The following is a 21,855-nucleotide window of genomic DNA, read 5'->3' on the forward strand; positions in this document are numbered from 1 at the left end:
AAAAAAAAAAAAAGGAGTTAAGGCAGGTAGCCTGCGAGTTCAGGGGGTTAGGCATATCCATCCGCAGAGCGTCCAACCCCACCAAGTGTTGTGGGCCGCACTTTCGACGCCAACGACCTGCCGTCGCGACGTCGCAAGCACATGGTCGTCGGCTGTCCGTCCTGACGCACGGTCGCTCGAAATCGCGGATGCTCGCCGCAAATCGCGGACGCTTTTGTTTACATCGTTGACTGATTTGATTTGATTTGATTTGATTCGAGGACCTTCCAACTGTTCTTTCAATGTCAATGTCGCCGAGATCGTGTCAGTTTGTGGGTCAAGACTGGCTAACTTTGCATTGAAAAAACAAGAGACTGTTTCAGTGGAGTTTGTTTTTAGTCGAAATGGTCAAGGAGGGTTGATTGCAAGGTATACAATGGAAGGATATGGAAAAAAATTCTTAACAGTTATTTGAGTAATTTTTTTTTGTTTTTGTTTTTTTTTTTTTTTAATACATAACGCCGTATGATTAATATTCCAGTCATGTTTTAAATGCGGAAATTTGATAAAACAAAAATGATGAATAAAATATATATGTTTCACTGATACCGTTGTACAAAATTCAAACATATTATTTTTAAAAAGGATCTCGGCAAAGGCAGCGATTTAATTAATGAAATTATTTCTCTGTAAATAAATGTTCAAAGACTGTATTTTTGTTTGAATAATTACTATCGGAGAGTGTGTTTCGGAAAAAAAAAAACATCTTTAATGTCATATTTTTCTAGATTTATTTTATAATTTTTTTTAGTAAATTTATCTCTGGCTTCAGATCCAAAGAGATCCACTAAATCGAAAGTTATGAGAAAAATCAAGATTCGCCTCCTGCAACGATATGTCGTCTCTAACCGCAGGTGCTGAAATGACTGGCATTCTTCGAAGGCTCGTTTTCGGAATCGTCTTCCAGATCTTCCTACAGAGTCAAAGTAAGTGAACACTTGAAAATGTAATGATTAATTCAGTTCAAATAGATTGTGGAAAACGCTTCACTCCTAAAGCCTTTTTTTTTATTTTTCAAATCCAAGTAAATCTCGAAAAGTAAAAGAGGAATTAGAAATTCGTTAAAACGATTTTTTTCAACGTCTCTATGATGATAATTACTTTGCGGATAAACTCGATAGCCGCGATGAAATATTACAAATGGAATTAAATTCTCCTTTATTCAATATTTCTTAGACAATATTAATCGTTCCATGAGCTTCCTTGAAATATCGGCGATAAAATATGACAAGAGAATTAAACCACTTTTTAAACTGAACTCGTCGCTGGTTGTCAAATTGGAATTTACCTGCCTCAGTGAATTACATGAGTCAAGCGATACACGAAAACACGGTTTTTTTCGCTCATAACATGGGAACCATCAATGGCGTCATCTGTCTTATCGAGTAACCATCCTTGGTTGGTCGCATTCGGCTGGGAAGGTCCGATATTAAACGTGAGTTCAATATAAATTTACAGAGGACAAAAGTGTACTCGCTTAATTAAATTTGCTGCTCAAATTTGAACCTTAGATGTGTCCTTTCAATAGCTGCACACACGCCGACACCGCAGCTATTTCGAAATGGCCAAAAATAATGCAAATGTGTTTAATTTCTCGCACAATTTATTTAAATTTCCAATTTGCCATTGAATATAGAGATTTGCCGATTTTTATTGCTCCCAAATCATTGAAATCCAAACGCGATTCTAATGAGTTTGGCAAAAGCCTCCGTATCCATCGGTGCACGGTGTGTTGCCGGCTATAGGAGCGTGTGATTGTGACGCGTGCCAGACAAGAATGGATTTACGTGTTTTTATACGTGTTGAACGGAGTCACCACAACGACTTGAAATAGAGGAAGAAAACTACCGGGGGCGCTTCATAAGTTTGAACTGCGGTCGCGTTTTTTTTCGCGAGCTCGCACTACTTTCACTCTGAATTTTGACGAATTTTTGTGGTAACTCACGTGCCAGCTAAACAAATCGGAATTGATCTTTGCCAGAGCACTATTATCGATTTCGAACTAATCCCAATTGCAAAAGTTTGAATACGCCGAAATCCTGAACTTCTAAAGCTCGATTCTGCAAATTCGTGTAAATTTTGCCCTGCACGAAAAACAGTGTTAAATAACGGCAAGGGATAATTAGGGTTTAACACGCAAACGAAACATCAACGTCTCCTTTCTCTCTGTGTGTAATACGTTTACTGTGATTGTTAGACTTATTTACACCGGTGCTGTAGATATTTCCCCGTGTGCTGAGCTTTTCTCGACGAAAAGGAAATCTTCCTCCAGAGGCTAATAAGCAGCAAAAGCTATTTAACCATATTCCAAAGGTTGCCATTGAGGCAAGTGCCCTGACGTTATTCCTGGACGATATAACTATTTGGTCCGGCGATGTTTTTCAAGTGAGCCGAATAAAGAAAGCGCTTTATGGGCAGTAACAGACCCTTTTCTTTCTAGGATATTTATGAATTTTCTCGTGTATAGAGGTCATTTTGGCGTAGCCAAGTTTACAACACCTTTGATACCGCGGGCGGAAGAGAGAAAGAATGCAATGAGCGCAATTCTGGTGAACGCGGATAATACAATTAGCAGGCAAAACACGCCCTCACTCATTTTTCCAATTCCCTTTTACAAGTGCCCGTAATTCATGGTTCCTGCGGGAAAACCAACTGCATTTACAGGAACGCGTGGAGTGGTGGCCAAATGTAATATTCACTAAAATAAACGGACAAATAACGACGTTAAACGCAAAAAAGTCGTCTTCGCTGCGTCTCGATTTGGACCCTTGCGACTTTTTGCGTACGTTCCGGCGCAGGGTGGGCAAACGCGCGCATGCGCGAATCCGTCGTTGCGTTCCGACGTGATGCGTGATCTTCATCAAACGTATCATCTCGCTTGGGAGCGCGACCAAAATATCGGATTGGAAAAGCTTAAATGTTCATTTGTGTCCCTCTAGGGCTCATCTGCGAGGATCATCTTTGTATTATATAGACTATTCTACCACTAAATTTGATTCACCCACGTTTCGTTTCGTGCAGGGTAATGAAACCTGAAACTGGGTAAATATGCAATTTCGGTCCTTTCGGAATTGAAATAGAGTTGAAATTTGGCATTGCCCCAGGGATAACTGATCCCTAAACCATCAAACTGCTCAATTTGTCTCTGTTTGGACAGGATTTTGGGTTTCAAAATTTTTTTTTAAAAATACGCTCAACTTATTTACACGTTTGACAGAAAGTTTTGTTTACTTGTAGTTGGTATTTTTCCAGTTTGCGAACTACGAAACCGTCCGATAGACCGCCTTTGCTCGGCTTAAGAAAACACCCAGGGCGGTATTAAATTATTAACATACTTTATGATAAAATTTCCGCCCCATTTGCTTGTTTGGCGCCAGCTGGCTTTTATACTTTTATACTTTTACGGCTTATGAGATATTAAAAGCGAGCTGTCCTCAGATAGCACGGCTCGTGTACTTAAGTGTTTAGAAGAAAAGCAGTGGGCGGAGCCCTTGGACTACTTCTGCATGAAAGCAGGGAAAAATAACTAATTTGTTCACTTTTCGGGGAGCCATTTAGGGGATACTTATAATACCTGTGCATAAGTTTGTCAAAGTTGTAAAATACAAGTTTTCAAGGGCATACCGGTAGTGCATACTTTACGGTAATTGCCTGTAAGCACGAATGGTAATTGTTTTCAATTTCCTTAATGGGCAAAGTTGCTATTCTCAATATCTACTAATCACGTGGATTGTTTGGAATTTCCCGCAAATCTTTTTATGATAAAAAGGTTCTTGCCACGAGATTAGAGCGATATTACTTAGCATGATCTCTCGCCGAATGTCCGTTTCCGATGAGGGGCCCAAACGCTCCTGCCGTTACGACGCGACATTTGAGGCTCACGCAGAGGTGAAAAAAAAGAGTTTGTTTTTCAAGATTGGGGACGGGAAAAACAAAACTCTGTCCTCCAAAAGATGGATAATACATTTGTAATTTGTCCGGAGGTCGATCGGCGTTAGATAACAAAATGAAGAATGGCCAAGATAAAGGAGATCAAGGGCTCCCAAGGGCCCCGGCCTTATGTCACCCGTGGGAACGTCGTCTTACGTCACGCAGGTCACTTTAAATGGAGATGGAATGTTTTCTTTTAATTTATTTTCTTTCACGTTTTAACGCCACTCCGGCCCCGATCGTGATACGTGTGCCGCAATGAAATTACACCTTCTTACTGATAATGCTAAGATAACTTTTCCATTGCGGCTTTAAAATTTATACCCCCGAAATTCACTTTTCGGCCCGCGACGTGTGTTTTTTCCAGTTTAAATTAAACCTTGAAATTCGTTTTATAATCGACAAATCACTCGAAAAATGTATTAGGTCCTCAACTGATGATTAAAAATAATCGTTCCGACCTGCAGTTAAGTTCCGGTTTTGAGTGCCAATTAAAAATATCTTGAACCGAGAAAAAACGGATATCGGCCATGTATTTTTTCACCGTTATGACGTCGGAAAAAAAAAAAAAATCTATTTAGCCGCGTTCACGATCGACTGCGCTTCGCTCGATTTACGAAAACAGTGCTGAAATGTTTTTGACAAAACCGGCGCGGAAATCCCTCATTTCCTAACGTCCCAAGTCCACTGCGCAAATATTCTCCGGCTAAAATCTTAAGTGTTTATAATTCAAAGGACAAAAAAATGGGGATTGCAAAGGAGTCGGGGCACCTGTTCCATAATGCATGAGTTTTTAAGCAGTTTATTATTGAACGAGGCTCATGTAACTACAAGAGGAGGCAGTTTAAGACAATAGCGAAACGCGGTAGCTGGAAAGGATATGAATACAGCCCCTTGGCTGCTCCGCTAATAAATCGCTCCACTACAGTTAGTTCATATGGTGTACGTTTATGAATATTTGATGGGCTTTTGTATAAAGGTCTGAATTGACATGGAGGTGGAATAAGCTAAACTTTAAACGAATCAAAAAATTGATAGATTACCGCGTATACGGCACAAAAGTAGTGTATCCATTAGGATCGTAGCCATTCTTTTCCATAAACAGGACGGTCTGATATTTTCCCGTCACGTGTATATTATATCTCTCTCTTGGGGCGCTCCGCGTTACATAACTTCTCCTAAAAGAAGTTGAAACCTGTTTGTTTCTTTGCGTCCTTCCGAGCTGCACCACTTTTATTTCACTTTATTGATAAAAATTGTACAACAAAAGGATTAAGGAAAGCAACCGGAGGTATTTCCTGTTTTATTGCCGAGACGTTTGAAATTTTATTAGGGCCACTCGAATGGTTTCTAATGGGGCAATTATCCAATTTCTGCAGCGCGTGTTAGTTCTTCGATATTTTATTAACCGCACGGTGGCATGTTTGATGTACCAGACTGCAAGTACCGACGTTTCGAAGTTACATCACTTTTGCCCCCCCCGGGTAGCCTCCGTCGAGACGTTCGAACTCGAAGCAGCAATTAGGATAATTCGCTCATTTCCCTGAATTTCTTCCCCTTTGTAAATTCGCGAATGTAGATTATACGGAGTGTTAATTGAGTATATAAATGATTTCTAAGGAAAACATTTTCAGCCGATTTTACGACAAAAGGTTCTTATGCATAGTCGAGTCAATGGATCTTTGCGTGCGCGTCATCAACAGGAAGCCATTAAATTCGTACGATATAGTAAATTTTAACATCAGCGCTGCTGACGAAGTATCAATAAGTGAAAATTCATTCACCACTTGTTCTACAGTAACATACAGAGTAGTAAATTATCACAAATACGTAACACTTGTTTCATGAACCCCTGCTTTATATATACAAACACACACACACACACACACATATAAATATGTATATATATATATATATATATGTGTGTGTGCATATGTATTTGCCGTAAACGCGGGATTATCGTGTTAGTTGAGCTACTGTCAAACAGCTGACCGACAATAGATTACAGATGAATTTACATACCTCCGACACCTCAACATCCACTTGATGTTCTTTTAATGCAATTTCGAGTTCGCAAGTGCCACCGAGCGTCATCGAATCTGTATTCTATTGAACCCCATTAGTCATGGACACCGAACGCTCCAAGATGGCCGCCGGAGTACTGAATAACCCGCAAACATCGAGTTTGCAGGAGGCATTCAGTTTCTACCTAGCGAAGAGATGGCGCTGTAGCGATCGCGAAACGTGGAGATATCATGTATTTTGTCATTAAATATTTAGCGATAAATTAGAACACGAGAAATTCGTTGGAATATCATGAAAAGTTTACTTGGTTGTGGCTTGTTTATGCATTGAAATTTGGCGTTAAAAGGTAAACAGCGATGGCTCCTTCCAAAGGAATTATTTAAATGGGATTTTTAGCTAATTTGCGGATGTTTATTCGTGTAGGTATAGTGTTGTACTAAGCATTATTCTCTTAGGAAAATTGCGCCATTCGTTCTCTTGGGCTCGCAAACTCCTCCTTTGGGAATAACTCCGCTCAGTCGTAACGTACCCTTTCCGAACCCAAAATTGATTGCAAAATCGACTCGCTCCATCACGCAGTATGATTCCGTCACAAGGGGTCGATTGCGCAGACTCGCGTTCTCGTCTCTCCGTCATTAACGCACCATCGCATCGCCTCGCTTCCTTCCGAACAGATCTCCAAATGGAACATTTGATATTTTTTCCTTTAACCACCATCTCCGTTAATTTTTTCTAATTACGCATTTTCGTTTGGGTCGTCGTTTCCTCCGTCTCGTTCTTTCTCACTACTCATTTCATTTCCATCCCATATCCGTTCCGTAATCGTTGCGGAATTTACGATATCGTGCGATTGAGCCGCATGTACCTGTGTAGACGTCATTCAGTCGCGGATAAGTGCACATTTTCCGTTCCGTTTATATGTTGCAAGTCCCATCGTGCGCTATCAAATTGCGGGTAATGCGCACGGAACGCATACGGGATGGAATGGACGATGGGACTCGTGCTGCGTCTATATTGGTTCGGACACGGTGTATCTGGTATGGAGCGCGTTTTTCGGCACGCTCAACGACATGTCGAGGTATACTGGGCGTTCACGATTCGAATTAGGACATGGTAGGTTGCTGGTGGGCAACGTTTGTTGGAAGGAAAACGGAGTTCAGCAATAAAGATTTACTTGTTGTGTCCCTGGTCTTACGCGACGGACAAAAGAAGAAAATGAAGCAGTGTCAAAGGAAAAAGTTGGATACAAGAATTTTGTGGAGTGAGACGAAGCGAAGGAGAGTCCATTACTCTATTTCCTCATTCCATCGACGATTAATCCCTACTTGAACCTGCACTTAAGGGGGGAAAATACACATAGAAAATACTTTTCCAACATTTTTTTTTTTTTTGCTTAAAATGATAAGAAAACATCTCCAGGATATTTTAGGAAAGCTGAAACTAATTTAGAGTTTCCTTCTGTAATATTTCTTGTTAAACATTCTATGGTGTCAAGTCGGCCGCAGCTCAGATAAAGTCGAGTCAGAACATCAATAAAAGTTTGAAATCTTACATTTGGAATTTCTCTCTTTCTCTCTCTCTCTCTCTCTCTCTCTCTCTCTCTCTAAAACTTTAAACGCGCATTTCTCGAAATTCGAAATTTCGCACGCGGTACACGATCACTTGAAACTACTTCACCGATTTCGCTCAAATTCTGGGAGAATGTACCCCAACTTGTTGGCCTTTGCGTGGACCCCTCGAATATTTCTTATTTGACGCCCTAGAAGAAACATGATCGGCGATTTCTAAAGAAAAATTACTTTTTTCTAAACGCCGCCTTTTTAGAAATTTTCGCAATTTTCACACCTTTTTAGGCTCACGCAAAGCGTGTTCCCATAAATTAATGAAACATTTCGGTGCTTCCGTTACAAATGATTTTAACGACCCCCACAGTGTGCCGCCCTTTTCGATGTGTATGTTTTAAGTCGTCGCAGTTTCACAACTAATAACCATTAAAAGAACTATTTTCTGGTTGTTACAGCCAACAATAACTTTGAAAATTACAAATCAGGCGACGCAGCTCTTTCTGAAAGACAAATCTTAAAAGACAAGCGTTCTACAAGGTTGTCCTCACAACCCATTCTTTAAAAGTTCACTAAAACCTAAAAGCGATACAGATTTGAAAATTTGAGGTTAAGTCAGCCTCGAAATGTACTACTCTTTTTATATTCTCAATTTCCTGTCATTTCCGGTTCGACCGGAAATGGTTGTCAACTTGTCATTTCCAATGGGACCTCTAGTATATTATTCTATTTTCAGATCCTACGTAACAGGCACATTTTCTATATATAGTGCCCTATACCCAGCCCTTATTTTTTTTTGAAATATCTGACCTTGAATGAAAACGTGCCTTCGTAATGGTCAATTTTAAAATTTCGTATTTCCGCAGTTATCAAAGACAATCTTCACATTTCGCTGAATGTCTAATACATAGTCTTAAGTTTGCACTCTTGCTATTTATACGTCTTAGTATTATACAGGGTGTCTAAAATTAAGCTGGTAACATTCGCATTTTTGGGGTTGCAAAAGCCATTTTTTTCCAATGAAACGCCATAACTTTAGGCAGTGTCAAGTAGAGAACGTAACTCTCTAACATCCTATACCGGAGTTACCCATACCTATTCCAAAACATTCTCGAAATAACTATGTTTTATTATGTGGAATTAGCAGTAGTGCCGAAGTACCCGTTCATTCTGGTATATTTTTTAATGACTTTCACCTACGATGGGACAACCCATTATTTATTTTTCCATGATCAACTGCGCGATCATGGAAACGAAGAGTGAAAACTTACCAGAACACGTACGACTTGATTTACATAAAATTTTATTATTTCGAAATTGGCTTGGATTGAGCGTTAAAGATGGCTAGCTCTCATACCCTTCGATAGAGAATTACATTTTCTACTTGATACCGCTTAAAGTTAGGGGGAGTCCCATTTGAAAAAGTAGACTTCTGCGCCTTCCAAAATATAAATATTAGAAATGAAGCTTGCTTACCTCGAAAGGATTACTTCAACGGCCGTAATGGCCATATTTGGACCGACCGAAATTCTCATAGAACATTTAAGAGGCCTAACCAACGTCAATTCTCTATTAACGCGTGGAGTAACAGGAGATCAAGTTATTGGACCGTACCTGCTACCACCACGCTTAAATGATTAAATCTATTTGACATTCCTACAAGAAACTTTACCTGAGGTGCTTCAAGACGTTCCGCTGAACATCCCCCAAAGGATGTTGTCTCGGCATGACGCGGCTTTGACACATCTTGCTCGCGACGTTCGGGACCACTTAAACTTACAATTTCCTGAGAGGTGGATTGGACGAGGTGGACCCGGTAACTGGCCGGCCCGGAGTCCAGATCTAACACCTCTCGATTTCTTTTCTTGGGGTTGCCCCAAATCACTAGTTTATGAAACACGTGGAGTAATCGAAGAAGGATTGGTTGGAAGAGTGCTGGGTGCAAGTCACTTTGTTCAGGAAGATCCACATGTTCTTTTTCGAGTGCTCCGGCGTACGACTGCATGTCGGCAACTCCGCAATTTTGAGCAACTGTTGTCATGCTTTATTGTTTGTTTTTTTTTTTTTTTAATAAACACCTCAGAAGACGAACGTACGAAAAGTCGTAAATACGAAAACATGCGCGTTCTTTAACGTTTTTAACAGTGTTTTCGTCTAGTGCCTTAGCGACTCTTTTCCGCATATACGTTCACGAGGCGAAACGACTGAACTTGTCGCCCCTTATAACCTCCTAAAGTCTGGCAACGCGTTTCCGAGCCACCCTGTAAATAGCGAAAGTGCAACCTTGTAGTGACATTCCACGCAACGTGAAGATCGAGTCTTTAACAACTGCGGAGATTTGTAGGTTCAAAATTGGTCATTGCGGGGCACGTTTTCAATTCGAGGTGAAATACCTCCAAAAGGGCGAAGGTTTAGATTGTACCGGAAACGTGCCTGAACTACTGCGCAGGATCTGAAAGTAAAACGGTATACCGGAGGTTCCATTTGAATTAAGTAAGTTGACGGCTATTCCCGGTTAAACTGAAGGCGACAGGAGGTTGTGAATACTAAAAAAAAAAAACAAGATGGTGCACGTCGAAGTTAATTTTATTCAAAATTTTGAAATTCGTGTCCCTTTCAGTTTCTTGCAAACTTGCAATGAACGGATTGGGTGAACCATCCCGTCGATGTTTTTCTCCCGTCAAGTATGACTCGCGAATGCAAATTTTCACTCCCTGCAAGTAAATAAAACAAAGTTTGCGTCGGAGGACGGTCGGCTACATCTGAACAGATCGATTAATTTTGTTAGGAGCGACTTTAAATCACGGTCGTGTGTCGGTGCACACACGGCCCGGTGAAGTGTGTCCACACCTTAAACGTCGATTCAGACACATCCGTCCCGTCGTAGTTTCGGCACTGAACCGATACAGTTCCGTCACAAAAGTTCGCCCGATTCGTCCCGTAGGTCGACGTGTCCCGTCGTAGCGGTCGGTTTTTTCAACTAGTTAGACAATGCATGGCTTTACGTAACGGTTCCGTTAGATTCTTCCGTCGGCCGTCAAATAGAGCCGTGAACCGACGATCGGACCTTGTCGGTCGTACTCTTGAGTGAGGCCTCTCGTCGGCGCCAGGCAGGGCCTTAATCCGGAACTTAAGCGAGCTTAATTAATAACGGTCCCATTCCAGATGCGTTCAAGTACTTAAACCTTTTAATTACGATCTCGAACTGTTTTAAAATGTGAAGGTGTTCGCCACAGTGGCAACCAATTAAGTTCTCCCGGATAGTTGTAAACGGCACCTTTAAAATGATCCGTAATTTGTTGTGTAATTGAATTTCGCAGATTTTCTTATTGTAACTCTCGCCGGCAGTGAAAATCAATATTATTTGTTCGCGAACAAAAATGTAGTGAAATGTTCGATCCCAATCGAACAATAAGGGAAAATTATATTTCCCTTCGGTCAAAAATGGTATTAATAGCTGGTGGTGGAAATAAGCGAAGCCTAATACATTAATGGCGTTCCCTGTGCGAGTGCATATGTTTTAAATTATAAAAGCTGTACACTTCATCGGACAAATTAAACCGGAATATAATTTAAATGCTCAAATGGAAGCCGTGATTTTCGAATGATCAAATAACAGTTTAAAATCAAAATAAAACCTTAATTATTTGCAAATATGGAAATATTTGTTAAAAGGCAATATTGGTTTATTACTGCGCTCTTAATGACGTAAAACGCGTTTATTTTTGCGTCCGCTCATGCGAATTTGGCGCCCACTGATTATGGGCAATTGATTTGTCCCCGACATTAGTTTTATTCAAATTTATTCACTCGCAATCGCGTCAAAAATTTACAACCTTCTTCTTCGGTTACACCGACAACGGCGATAAGCTTAATGGTCGATAGAGGAGTGGGGCCAAAGATCTCTGTAATGTGCGGCCTCCAAACACGCGAACAACTTACAGGGGTAATCACTCTTCTACTATTCCATTGTGTTTCCTTTCCTCGTAGAAAAATAAAGGAATTGGTCTTATTTACAAGTCGAAATTACCAAACAGACCTGCATTCTACTCGAACCTTCGAATTATAACAAAGAAATGCTTTTTTGCGGCCCCACGTGCATAATTGCAAAAGACACGAACGGGCGCGAGTCCGACGGTTTCACCGTTAAAGTGGTCGGATTTGGCACGTGTGAGGTACCGCCACTGCTTGTGCGTAAATTCACGCGTCGAAGAGAGAGGAAAGGTACTTTTCGATCTGCAGATGCGCATCTCGGGGACCTGCGCAGGGCCTGCTCGAAGCGTTGGGCTCGGAAGCTCCTTTGCGCGCCGTCTCAGCAAAACGCCGACTTACTACGCTCAGGGCGTTTCAGAAACACGTTGCCGAACTTTAGGAGGTCATGAAGGGTGACGAGTTTGCCTTACAGGCGTACACCTGGAAATGAGTCGTTAAGGCGCTAGAAAAAAATTGTCGTGTATGTGTTTTCGTGTTTACGACGTTTGGCCCCTTTGCCTTCTAAGGTAATTATTAGAAGAGGAAAACAGTAAAGCATTACGAGAGTCGTTCAAAGTTGCGGCCGACACGCGGTCGCACGCCGAACCACTCGGAAAAGGACATGTGGATCTTCCTGAACAACGTCACTTGCAGCCATCACTCTTCCAACCACTTCTTCTTCTGTTGTTCCGGGTGTTTCATAAACTAGTGATTTGAAGTAACATCCTCCCAAAAAAAAAAAAAAAAAAAAATCGAGAAATGTTAGATCTGGACTGCGAGCCGGCCAGTTCCCGGGTCGACCCCGTTCGATCCGACTCTCAGGAAATTGTAAGTTTAAGTGGTCCCACACGTCGTAAGTGAAATGTGCCGGGGCTGCGTCATGCCGAGACCACATCCTCTGGGGCATGTTCAGCGGAACGTTTTCGAGCAACTCACCAAAGTACAGTTCAGTAACTCTAATAGTCAAACCAATATCAGTTCTCTACTGACGTCTGGGGTAGTCCCTAACAACACGTTGGTGGAGAATTGATATTGGTTAGAATTCTTAAATGTTCCATGAGGATCTTGGTCGCTCCAAATATGACTATTAAAGCGACCTTCTATGAACAAATCAATGAAATACGAAACCATTAGCATCGTTTAACATGTTTCTGTCTTTACGACTCATTTCCGGATACACGTTTATGAGGCAAAATGACCGAACTTATCACCCTTTATGATCTCCTAACGTTTGCAACATATTCCTGGACCACCCTGTATGATAATAGTCACCTACGTGTTGCGGCAAAACCTAGATGATATTAGAATTTCTCGCCTCGGACAGACCCTGAACACCGAATTTCATCGCCATATTGCCCTTACTTGAAATATTTACGGAAAACCGAAAAAGAAACTTTGACACCCTGTATTGCGGAAAGGAAGCAAAATCGGACATACGCTAGTTAGGACCGTTTCGAAAAAATACGACAAGGAATCGCCCCTTGAAACGAACGCCGTCGTTTAGTGGACGCCCTGTATAGCCTGCGCTAAACGAAGTGAGATATCCCTCATACAGTTTTCGCAACAACAGTTCAATTGTGAAAGGGTGCGAGTTTCAAAGTGGCACCGCCACCTCGCCCCCACTGCTGGCCACTTTTCAAATTTTAATCGCGAACTTTTCAGAAATTAACGTCACTACTGGATATTTCTGGAGCTGTCAATGGAAAAATCCCTCAAATTAATCGCCCGGTTGAGTTTTGTGAGGCTGCACAAACCGGATTGGAATATCCATATTTTCTGAGGCGCGGGCTGCACTGAGGCTCAAAAAACAAGCATTAGCTTTGGCGTAAGAGGAGGGTCGTAAAGACGTAAAATAGATCTTCTCGAGTACTTTGGGGGGGATATAGGCGTATGTGGCTCCGGAAACAGACGCGTGTGTAGCTAAGCCCCGTCATCCCAAATTATTTTTAAATGGGGTTACAGTTGACGCGTGCGGGTTACCAAAATCTCATCTTGGTTCAGCGACAATTCGGCCCCAGCCTAGTGGGAAATTACGTCATGCAGGTGCAGGTAAACGGCGATCACGGAAAAGAGCCTCGGGTAGCCGTTGAAATGTGAGAGGCACGTCTTGGATGCGTTCGTTTTTACGTCAATGTCCGTGCCAAATTTCTGACAGGAGACAGTAAATGGCACAATCAACGCCCTACGTCCGTGGTTCGGCGCTTGTTGCGAGTTTCTTTTTTCTTTTTTTTTTTTTAATGATCACCCCCCGACAATGCTGCATCGATTTTTTTTTAAGCCAACATTTACCATATCCCCATCATTAATGCGGCCACACAAAGAATAAAAAAATATGTCTCGATACGAAACCTCCCTGCAGAAAGCACTTTCGATGCTCTCCTCGGAGGCGGTGTTAACCTGGGAAATACGAGTTTTTCCACTTGAAACTTTTGAACTTAATGATGAAATACAAGACCCGTTCGAAGCCTCCAGGGAAGATGGGTGACACATTACGTGCCATGCGGATTTTATCCCTTGACTCCAAATAATGATAAGTAAAGATGAGCCTTTATTTTTAGAGCTATGGGTTTTCCTTAGGGAAATTTTACGTGCCATACGTCTTTCCAGCGTTGCAGTCAAAGCATTCTATATTAGGCTCTTTGAGAAATCGGGGAAAGGAATATAGACTTTGATTAAACCCTTGAGATTCGATCGAAATAGTGTAGTATTCAATGAAAGGCTTTAGAGAGAAATCAAATCGCGTATGGCAATAAATAAATAATCTGTCAAAACCACGCGAATTTCCTGATTGAAAATTTAAACGAAGTGAAATCAAGTGTGGCGCCCAAAATATGCTTTGGGGTTATTTATAGATTTTCTCGCTCGTTCCCCGGTATTTAAGACGCCAGTAAATCTTCTTAAAGCATATTCCCAATTACTTGAGCTAATTTAGTGTGTAACACCCTAATTTTCGGCATCTAGGAGGATTTTTAATTAAGAAATCGCGACCCCATTGTTAACTCGACGAATCTCCGATAGAGGACTCAGGTTGCCCGTCAGGAACGATTTTTAAGTTATGCAACAAAATAAACAATAAAGCTCCCTTTGCGAGGAAATTAGGAGCGAGAATTTTCATAATTATTATATCGCAAGCATGAAGTTTGTGTACTTAAAAATATTCCAAGAAAATCCGCGTCAAAATTTAAATTAAGTTTTAGACAGAGACGAAGTTGATAAAGTCAAAAGGCGGTGGAAAAATTCCAAGTACTTCGGGCCTGGTATATCGCGGAGACCAATATACATAATTCATCATTGGCGGTAAAAAATTTAATTTAGCTAAACATTTTTCTAATTTTGTTGCCTCGTACTCGAAATATATTTGCAAAACAAATTGGAAATCTGGAGTTTATAATATAAAAATTCGGGGCCGAAGAAGTGGATGCGGCTTATTGCAGATTTATCTTCAAAAACGGGGAGAAAATAAATAAAATAAGTATCCTGTTTAATTGGCAATTTATTGCTTAATCGCCGGTGAACATGTAAAATTTCCATTCGCTCTCGAAGGGCGCAACGTTCGAGCTATACCGCACTTGTCTCGAACAATGGCGATTTCCAGCTCCGTCCGGCAACGTCGCCCACGCGAGAGGCGAACGCCGCGAGTCGCGAGCTCGCGGCGGTGCGTTGGAGTACCGCGCCGGGCCCGGTATCACGTTAATCTTTGCCGTAAAAGAGGCGCTGGGGCTCGTTTCAGGGGGACGTTTCGTTTCGCATGCACCACGATTAACGTCAGTTCGGATTGAAAAGTTTCTTTTCCCGGAACATTATCGCGTCCCGCTCTCCTCCGAGACCACTGGCACCAGCCACTCGCGCTGGCCAACACCGCTCTCGCCAAATGACCTCTTCTCATCTAAGTTATTTTATTCCGTGCGCTCTGCTCCCAAATAACGACTTATTGATTTCCGAATGCAAATGATCTTTAAATGGCTTCGTTCCTGCCGGAATTCTAATTTAATCAATGTTTCTTTCTGCCAGGAGGTTCTTCATAGTTTTAATATTCTAAGTGCCGTCGGCATCCCATATTTTTTTTCATCGCGGAACGTAAATACCTCGAACACGTCCTGTTTTAGAGGGCGATTAGAAGAGAGGCCGTTTTTCCATTGCCGGAATACACGTAACGCGTATATTTTCGCGACCACTGGACGGAACGTCCATCGGAGTACTCGCAAACCCTCCGGTTTCACCTGCAGCAATCAGCCGCCAGAGTAGATGCACTGAGAAGTCGACGGTCACCGCACCACCTTCCAGCTCGGACGGTGGTGTGACGCTTTAAATTCCTCTGGCGGGTGTGCCGTTGCAAGGAAGGATGTCTGCACATCAGCCTCTACAAACAACCAAACACCTCGGATCCATCTATTCCAATGCGATGCCTTCCAATTCAGCAACAACGGTGGTCGACTCGGTCCGCGCTCGCGCTTCTGAGCATTTCTCCAACGTCTTTTCCCCACAGGAAACTGTCAGATTTTCGTTCCGTCAAATGGTGTAAGAATGCGAACGGAACGAAATTGCACGTGGCAAGCCTGCGGTACGCACAGCGCGGGTATCAACACGCAGGAAAGGGGATTCCCCGAGCAGTGCCGTTGACGAATTCGACTATAATACAGGGGTCGCTTTCGGAGCGGGGCTCGTAAGGGAAATATCTTCGAAAAAATCCTGCTAGGGCTCGTTTTTTGGTTAGGTCTCATTTTCGTGGAAACGCGGTGTTTTCCATAGAGACAAACGTTTGGCGCGGTGCTGAGAATTCCTGCTTCATTAAACATGAGTTATTTACAAACTCCTTCCATTCATTAATCCTCACAGGTAGGTAAGGACACTTTCGTCAATATTTTCCAAACTTGTTTTGCCACACGATGCTCCCGATACACTTTCATTAAACTCAGCAAAATATCGTTTTCCACAATTTATCAAGATGACGGAAAATGATCGATAACGCCGCCTGAACCTTAAGTGACAAGCGAAATAAAATTAATAACAATATCTTTCCCTCAGTTTCCCACTTTGCTACAACATTTTGTTTCTTGTTACAGAGAAACGCCGACTATCTAACCCCATAGAGAATGAACCGTTGCACGTCCGGCGGCTCGGGCTTCGGTGCCGCGTAGGTCCGTTCTCGTTTGGCCCCAGTGTAAATAATTAAGAGCGACAATTACCAAATTTCACAATGAATGAGGTTAGAATTCGTTTGAAATTCTGCAGATTTAATCTCGCTCCGTAGCTCCTGCAGAATTTCGAAACGATTAAAGAGCCACTTCCGGCTTCCGCGGGAGCATAATATTTTTTTGAATAAGTCGGGGCCGCACGTACGCCCGTGGAATTTCTAGTCGGTCTAGGGGGTTGGATGGTCAAAGGCGTAAAACAAACAATCCGCAATAAGGAGCGCTAATTAATTAGTTTTGAAGTGTTAAGAACGGTTTCACCTTTCCATTGTCTACATTCTCTTGTGTCGAGGGAACGATTTGACGTAATAAACACGTGACACCTGTTTTGTGGCAAACGTACTCAATAAACAACGTGCGAATGGAAAACTTGTTGCTCTCAATAGTTTCTGGAATTTTCCCGTATGCCATTACGATCTAAATTCGAATTATCCCGACTCGAGATTCCATCGCAGAGAAAACACATTTTCGAAGAAGTAAATTAAAGGTGAGGAAATACTTTCCCGAAAAAAGAAATAAGAGGAAATCGGACATGGAATTTATTTAAAAAAGTTTTCCGATTAGAAGGAAATGATAGTTAATGAAGGAGGGGAGAAATGGAGCTGGGGACATCAGATCGTGAATAATGGGTCGTTCCTCGCGCTATTAAAGGGATAAAGGACTCTTGCAGCGAGCCTAAATTAAATGCCTCAGAAAATTGTCAAAATCCTCTCTGTAGGTACCTGCCGAAATTAGTCCGCAATACAATAATTGAATGAATTATTGCCGTTGGTACGGTAAGAGAAAATTCACCGAGAAGCGAAAATTCTAGAGAAACCGAATCGGAACGAGTCCCAGGACCGTAATAATTGAACGGTATTATTGACTTGTGCTCTGGGCCTATAAATATTCCATATCAGTAAATGGAGAGACCGACTCTCGAGCATGTTCCATCAAAATTCCACACATTATCTAAAAAAGTCCCGCAGGAGACCTGGAAAACTGAACATAAATTACTATTTAGGATTGCTCAGTTGTAGCTGGGGCTGATAGTGGCGATAATAAAATATTGCGGTAATTGTATCGTTGTTCCGGCCGGGAATTCGCAGAAACGTTTAAATTTAAATTAAAAAAAAAATAATAATAAAAAAAAAAAAGTTTAAAATTAACACCGAACATAGAGCTCGCTCTATACGCAGGAAGTTCGCTTAGCCGCGATATTTTCATCTAGCCAGCTCAAAGCGCAGCGCCGATAGCAACCAGAGAGGCTAGAGTCTCCGGTTCTTGATACACTCGACGGCGTTAAGACCTTTCAGACCTTTAAAAGAGAGAGTTAAAGAACACCAAAATTACACACAACATTTATTGGGTTACACATGCCAGCACGCCTTTGATAATGGTTGCAGACTTAAATGGAACAACGCTTGCGTCGTTACCGAAGGAGTCATTATCGGAGGAGCTTAAAATCAGGGAAATAGAGATAGAGAAAGAACGTGTAATTCACTCGATAAAAAGAGATATGCGGCCTTTGATTCGATAAGCAAAGATGAGACGTGGTTATCTGTGCTGGAGCAGGAGGTCAACCTCGGACAAACGAAATGAAACTGAACACAAATACCATTTGGAAAATAAACCTCCAGAGCAAACGTCGGACAATGGTCGGAATCGGACACACTTACGTCCATACAGTATGTGGCAGTTCTGGTCGTGCACGCGCGTTTTTTGAACAAAACACTCGATTTGTGCTTCCGTCAAGTGCAACGTTGTTGACGTTCATTTCATTTATTTGAACAATTACCACGTCGTGAGCGGTCGTATAATTTAAACAAATTTTATCGTTCATATACAGGGTGGTCTTTTAGCGCGGTCTCGGAAGATTACGGCTAAACAATTTAGTATTTTGAATTTCTTTTTTTTGCGTTATATAGAACTCGACTATGGGCACATTCTAAAATTGTTTTCGTTTTATACAGGGTGTTCTGAATAAGTGAAAAATATGAAAGTTATGTTTTTTTTTAAATAGGACACCCCATATTTTATTACTCGAAATAAGAGACAAACATACGATTAATCAAAAATCGTTACACCTTCCTATACCTAAATGTACAGGTTGTCTTCGAAAAATAAGATTTAAGAAAAGGTAGCAAAATTAATAATTTGATTAGTCATATGTTTATCTCTTATTTCGAGTAATAAAATATGGGGTGTGCTATTTAAATTAAGCAAGTTATTTCCTTTCAAAAAGAATGCAATTTTCATGTTGTTTTTTGGACGCACTGTATGAGATATTTCAATTTTAATAATTCTGGCATAAAATACGTCTCATATCTAAGGTTTGCAATGAATTTCGGTTTGCTCCAGTTTAAACTTCCTTCAAAACAAAGTTTTTAAAATTGCATGATTTAAAAAAAAAATTAATTATTTCGAAATCCTTAAGATTTAGGACAAGTAAACCTTAATGAAACTTACGTTTATTTTTCTCAAAAAATCTAAAACGATATTAATGTATGGGGTGTCCTATTTAAAAAAAAAACATAACTTTGATATTTTTCACTTATTTAGAACACCCTGTATAAAACGAAAACAATTTTAGAATGTGCCCATAGTCGAGTTCTATATAACGCAAAAAAAAAAATTAAATATTAAATTGTTTAGCCGTAATCTTCCGAGACCGCACTAAATGACCACCCTGTATAATTAATTTAAGAAAAATAACTCAATTTTCGTGCAACGACTCTGTTCATACGCTACAGCTCGAATGCAAAAATGAACAGAGGTTCTTCTTACTCACGTTACTAATTAATATTTTGTTGAAAGCCTTTTTGCCTCGGTCACCGCTCGATATCATTTTTTCATGGAAGAAACTGAGTTCCTGCGCATGTCTGGACCGATTCTTTCCCACTCTCGAATTAAACCGCTTTTTAAGTCGGGTTTCGACGAAACGCGATGCTTTCCGATGCTCCTTTTCGAAATGCAAGTGCTCGATGGGATTCAAGTCGGCGGATTGTGGCGGTGTCTCAAGCAACTTTGGAACGTTCCAAATTGGCCGTTCTTCGTCTCGGCAGAGCCGTGTGCTCGGGGTCGTCGTCTCGTTGGAATCTCTAAACTCTGGACGTGCCCGATTCTTGTGCACTCTGCTTCACGTTCCTTTTCAAAATTTCATTGCAGCCATGTTTGTCCATGATACGTTCCGTGGAATCAATAGTTTCAAGTCCTCTTGATGGCACGCAACCCCGAATCGTTAGAGACCCACCTCAATGTTTTACACTTGGAGCTGTATTACATGGATTAGCGTCTTCGTCGGCCCTCCTCCACGCTCTGTGGATGCCGTCGGCCCCAAAAAGCTTAATTTCCGTTCCATCCCACCAAATTACAGTATTGCAAAACTGCTCATCTTTGTCTACATGCTCTTGGGCAAATAGAAGTCGTTTGTGGCGGTTCATCTCATTAATGCAGGGTTTCTTTCCGGGAATTTTACCATGATATCCGTTTTTCCGTGATATACGCCGAACTGCCCGATTGGATACAACCTTTCCTGTTGCACTTTCGACGGTCGGACGAATTCGTCTGGTACGCTCGTCCACGGGTTCTCTCTTAACATCTTTAAGAGTTAGACGTTCTTCTCTTTCATTAAATCACTTTTCTCTCTCGGCTTTTTCGGAAAGTTTTCAATAGCGCCTTGACATTTAAATTTGTTCGCAATATACCCAATGGTCGAGCGTGTTTTATTGGTCACTCGGCCTATTTTTCTCGAGCTGCGGCCCTTTAGTGCCACGTTAACTATAGCGTTCTTTAAATCGCCACTAAGTTCTCTTCGATTTGCCATTTTACACGAAACTAATGCGGTATCCCTGATAGACTGCATAATAAGATACGGGCACGCAAAAATTTTCTACAAACACATTTGTTTACAACAGAGCTTTGCTCCCTCTTTGATCGACCGCGCGAACAGCAATGTTGCCCGAGAATAAGACGTTTCTGTCGAATCAACTAATTGCCCGCGTCGGGTATGGGCGATAAAATTCGTTTTAATTGTACAAATCACGATCCACAGGGACCTTAACGTCCCAAGAGTCCGCGAGGAAATATGTAGGGTCTCGCTGATGTATACCATGACCGACTGGACGCCCACCCCAACTACCCGGCCAGCAATCTTCGCAACGCCCAATCGATTACGCGAAGATCGAAAAGAACCAAGTCGCACCACCTGCTAGAAAGATTCGTCCGAAAAATCAGGAAAACCCAAGACAAACTACACAAACTATCTTATAACGCCGGAATCATAATGTTGTTCCGGACTCGAGCTTTTCCTAAAGCCCTCCTTCACGCACCTAATTTACTGAATGTCATGTCAGTGACGGATTGTAAATATTAAAAAAAAAAAAGAAAAAAAAAAGAAAGAAAAAAGAAAAAAAAAGAAAAAAAAAAGAAAAAAAGAAAAAAAGAAAAAAAAAGAAAAAAAAAGAATAAATGTTCACAAAATAGTGATTGTTAAAAGTGGTGAAATAACCGTAAACGGCGGTGCATTTGAGGACAGGAATCGAGTATTTTATGCAAAAAATGCATTTGTAGGAACAGGATTGTTACGTACTGCCGTCGGAGCAACTTTTTGGAACGACGACCTGACTTACATGGACGACAAGGCGACTTCGGACATGAGGCCCCTCGACATTTTTCGAAACGAAAATTGAAATTTTCGATGCGGCGTCCAACGGTCCTAACCCGACCTTGGATTCCTCCCTCGAGGTCGCGGGGGCACTTTTTTCGAATCATTATTTTCGGCAGCGAAAAATCGCAAAAATTCGGGACCGAAATGGCGCTGTATCTCGTCAATTAACGAAGATATTGCCGAACAATTTTCGGTTCGAGCTAACTCGATTATTAGTTTATTCCCCATTTGGAATACCTTGTTTGTCGTGCTGCCGCTCAACTGAATCATCTAAGAATCGATATTGACACGAAAACATACAAAAACCTTTTGCGAAAAAGCTGTACAGCGTTTTTGCGAGCGTACAGCTCATCGGTTTAACCATGCAAATGATATGCGAAACAAAATAATACACGACGTGCATATGCTTGAGGAAGGACATGGACAGTGACAAAAACCGCTTAGAGGACAACGCAGAAAATAAAATTAGGGCGTGTCGAGTGGTAGG

At 41.5% G+C, this 21,855-nt stretch overlaps 1 protein-coding gene across 2 annotated transcripts in view; it reads left to right on the forward strand.

The window, feature by feature from the left end:
- Positions 1-21,855, forward strand: part of LOC136344898 (carbonic anhydrase-related protein 10-like) — a 67,414-nt gene continuing 45,559 nt past the window's right edge. The window contains exons 1-2 of one of the 2 annotated variants that reach the window (XM_066292785.1): positions 1-408; positions 812-965. In XM_066292785.1, the coding sequence (XP_066148882.1) occupies positions 875-965 (91 nt within the window). In that variant the 5' untranslated portion in view covers positions 1-408; positions 812-874. The remainder of the gene's footprint in view (positions 409-811; positions 966-21,855) is intronic. The other variant, XM_066292786.1, reaches the window with a different exon arrangement.

Source organism: Euwallacea fornicatus, chromosome 18, assembly GCF_040115645.1.
Source record: "Euwallacea fornicatus isolate EFF26 chromosome 18, ASM4011564v1, whole genome shotgun sequence".
Taxonomy (NCBI): Eukaryota; Metazoa; Arthropoda; class Insecta; order Coleoptera; family Curculionidae; genus Euwallacea; species Euwallacea fornicatus.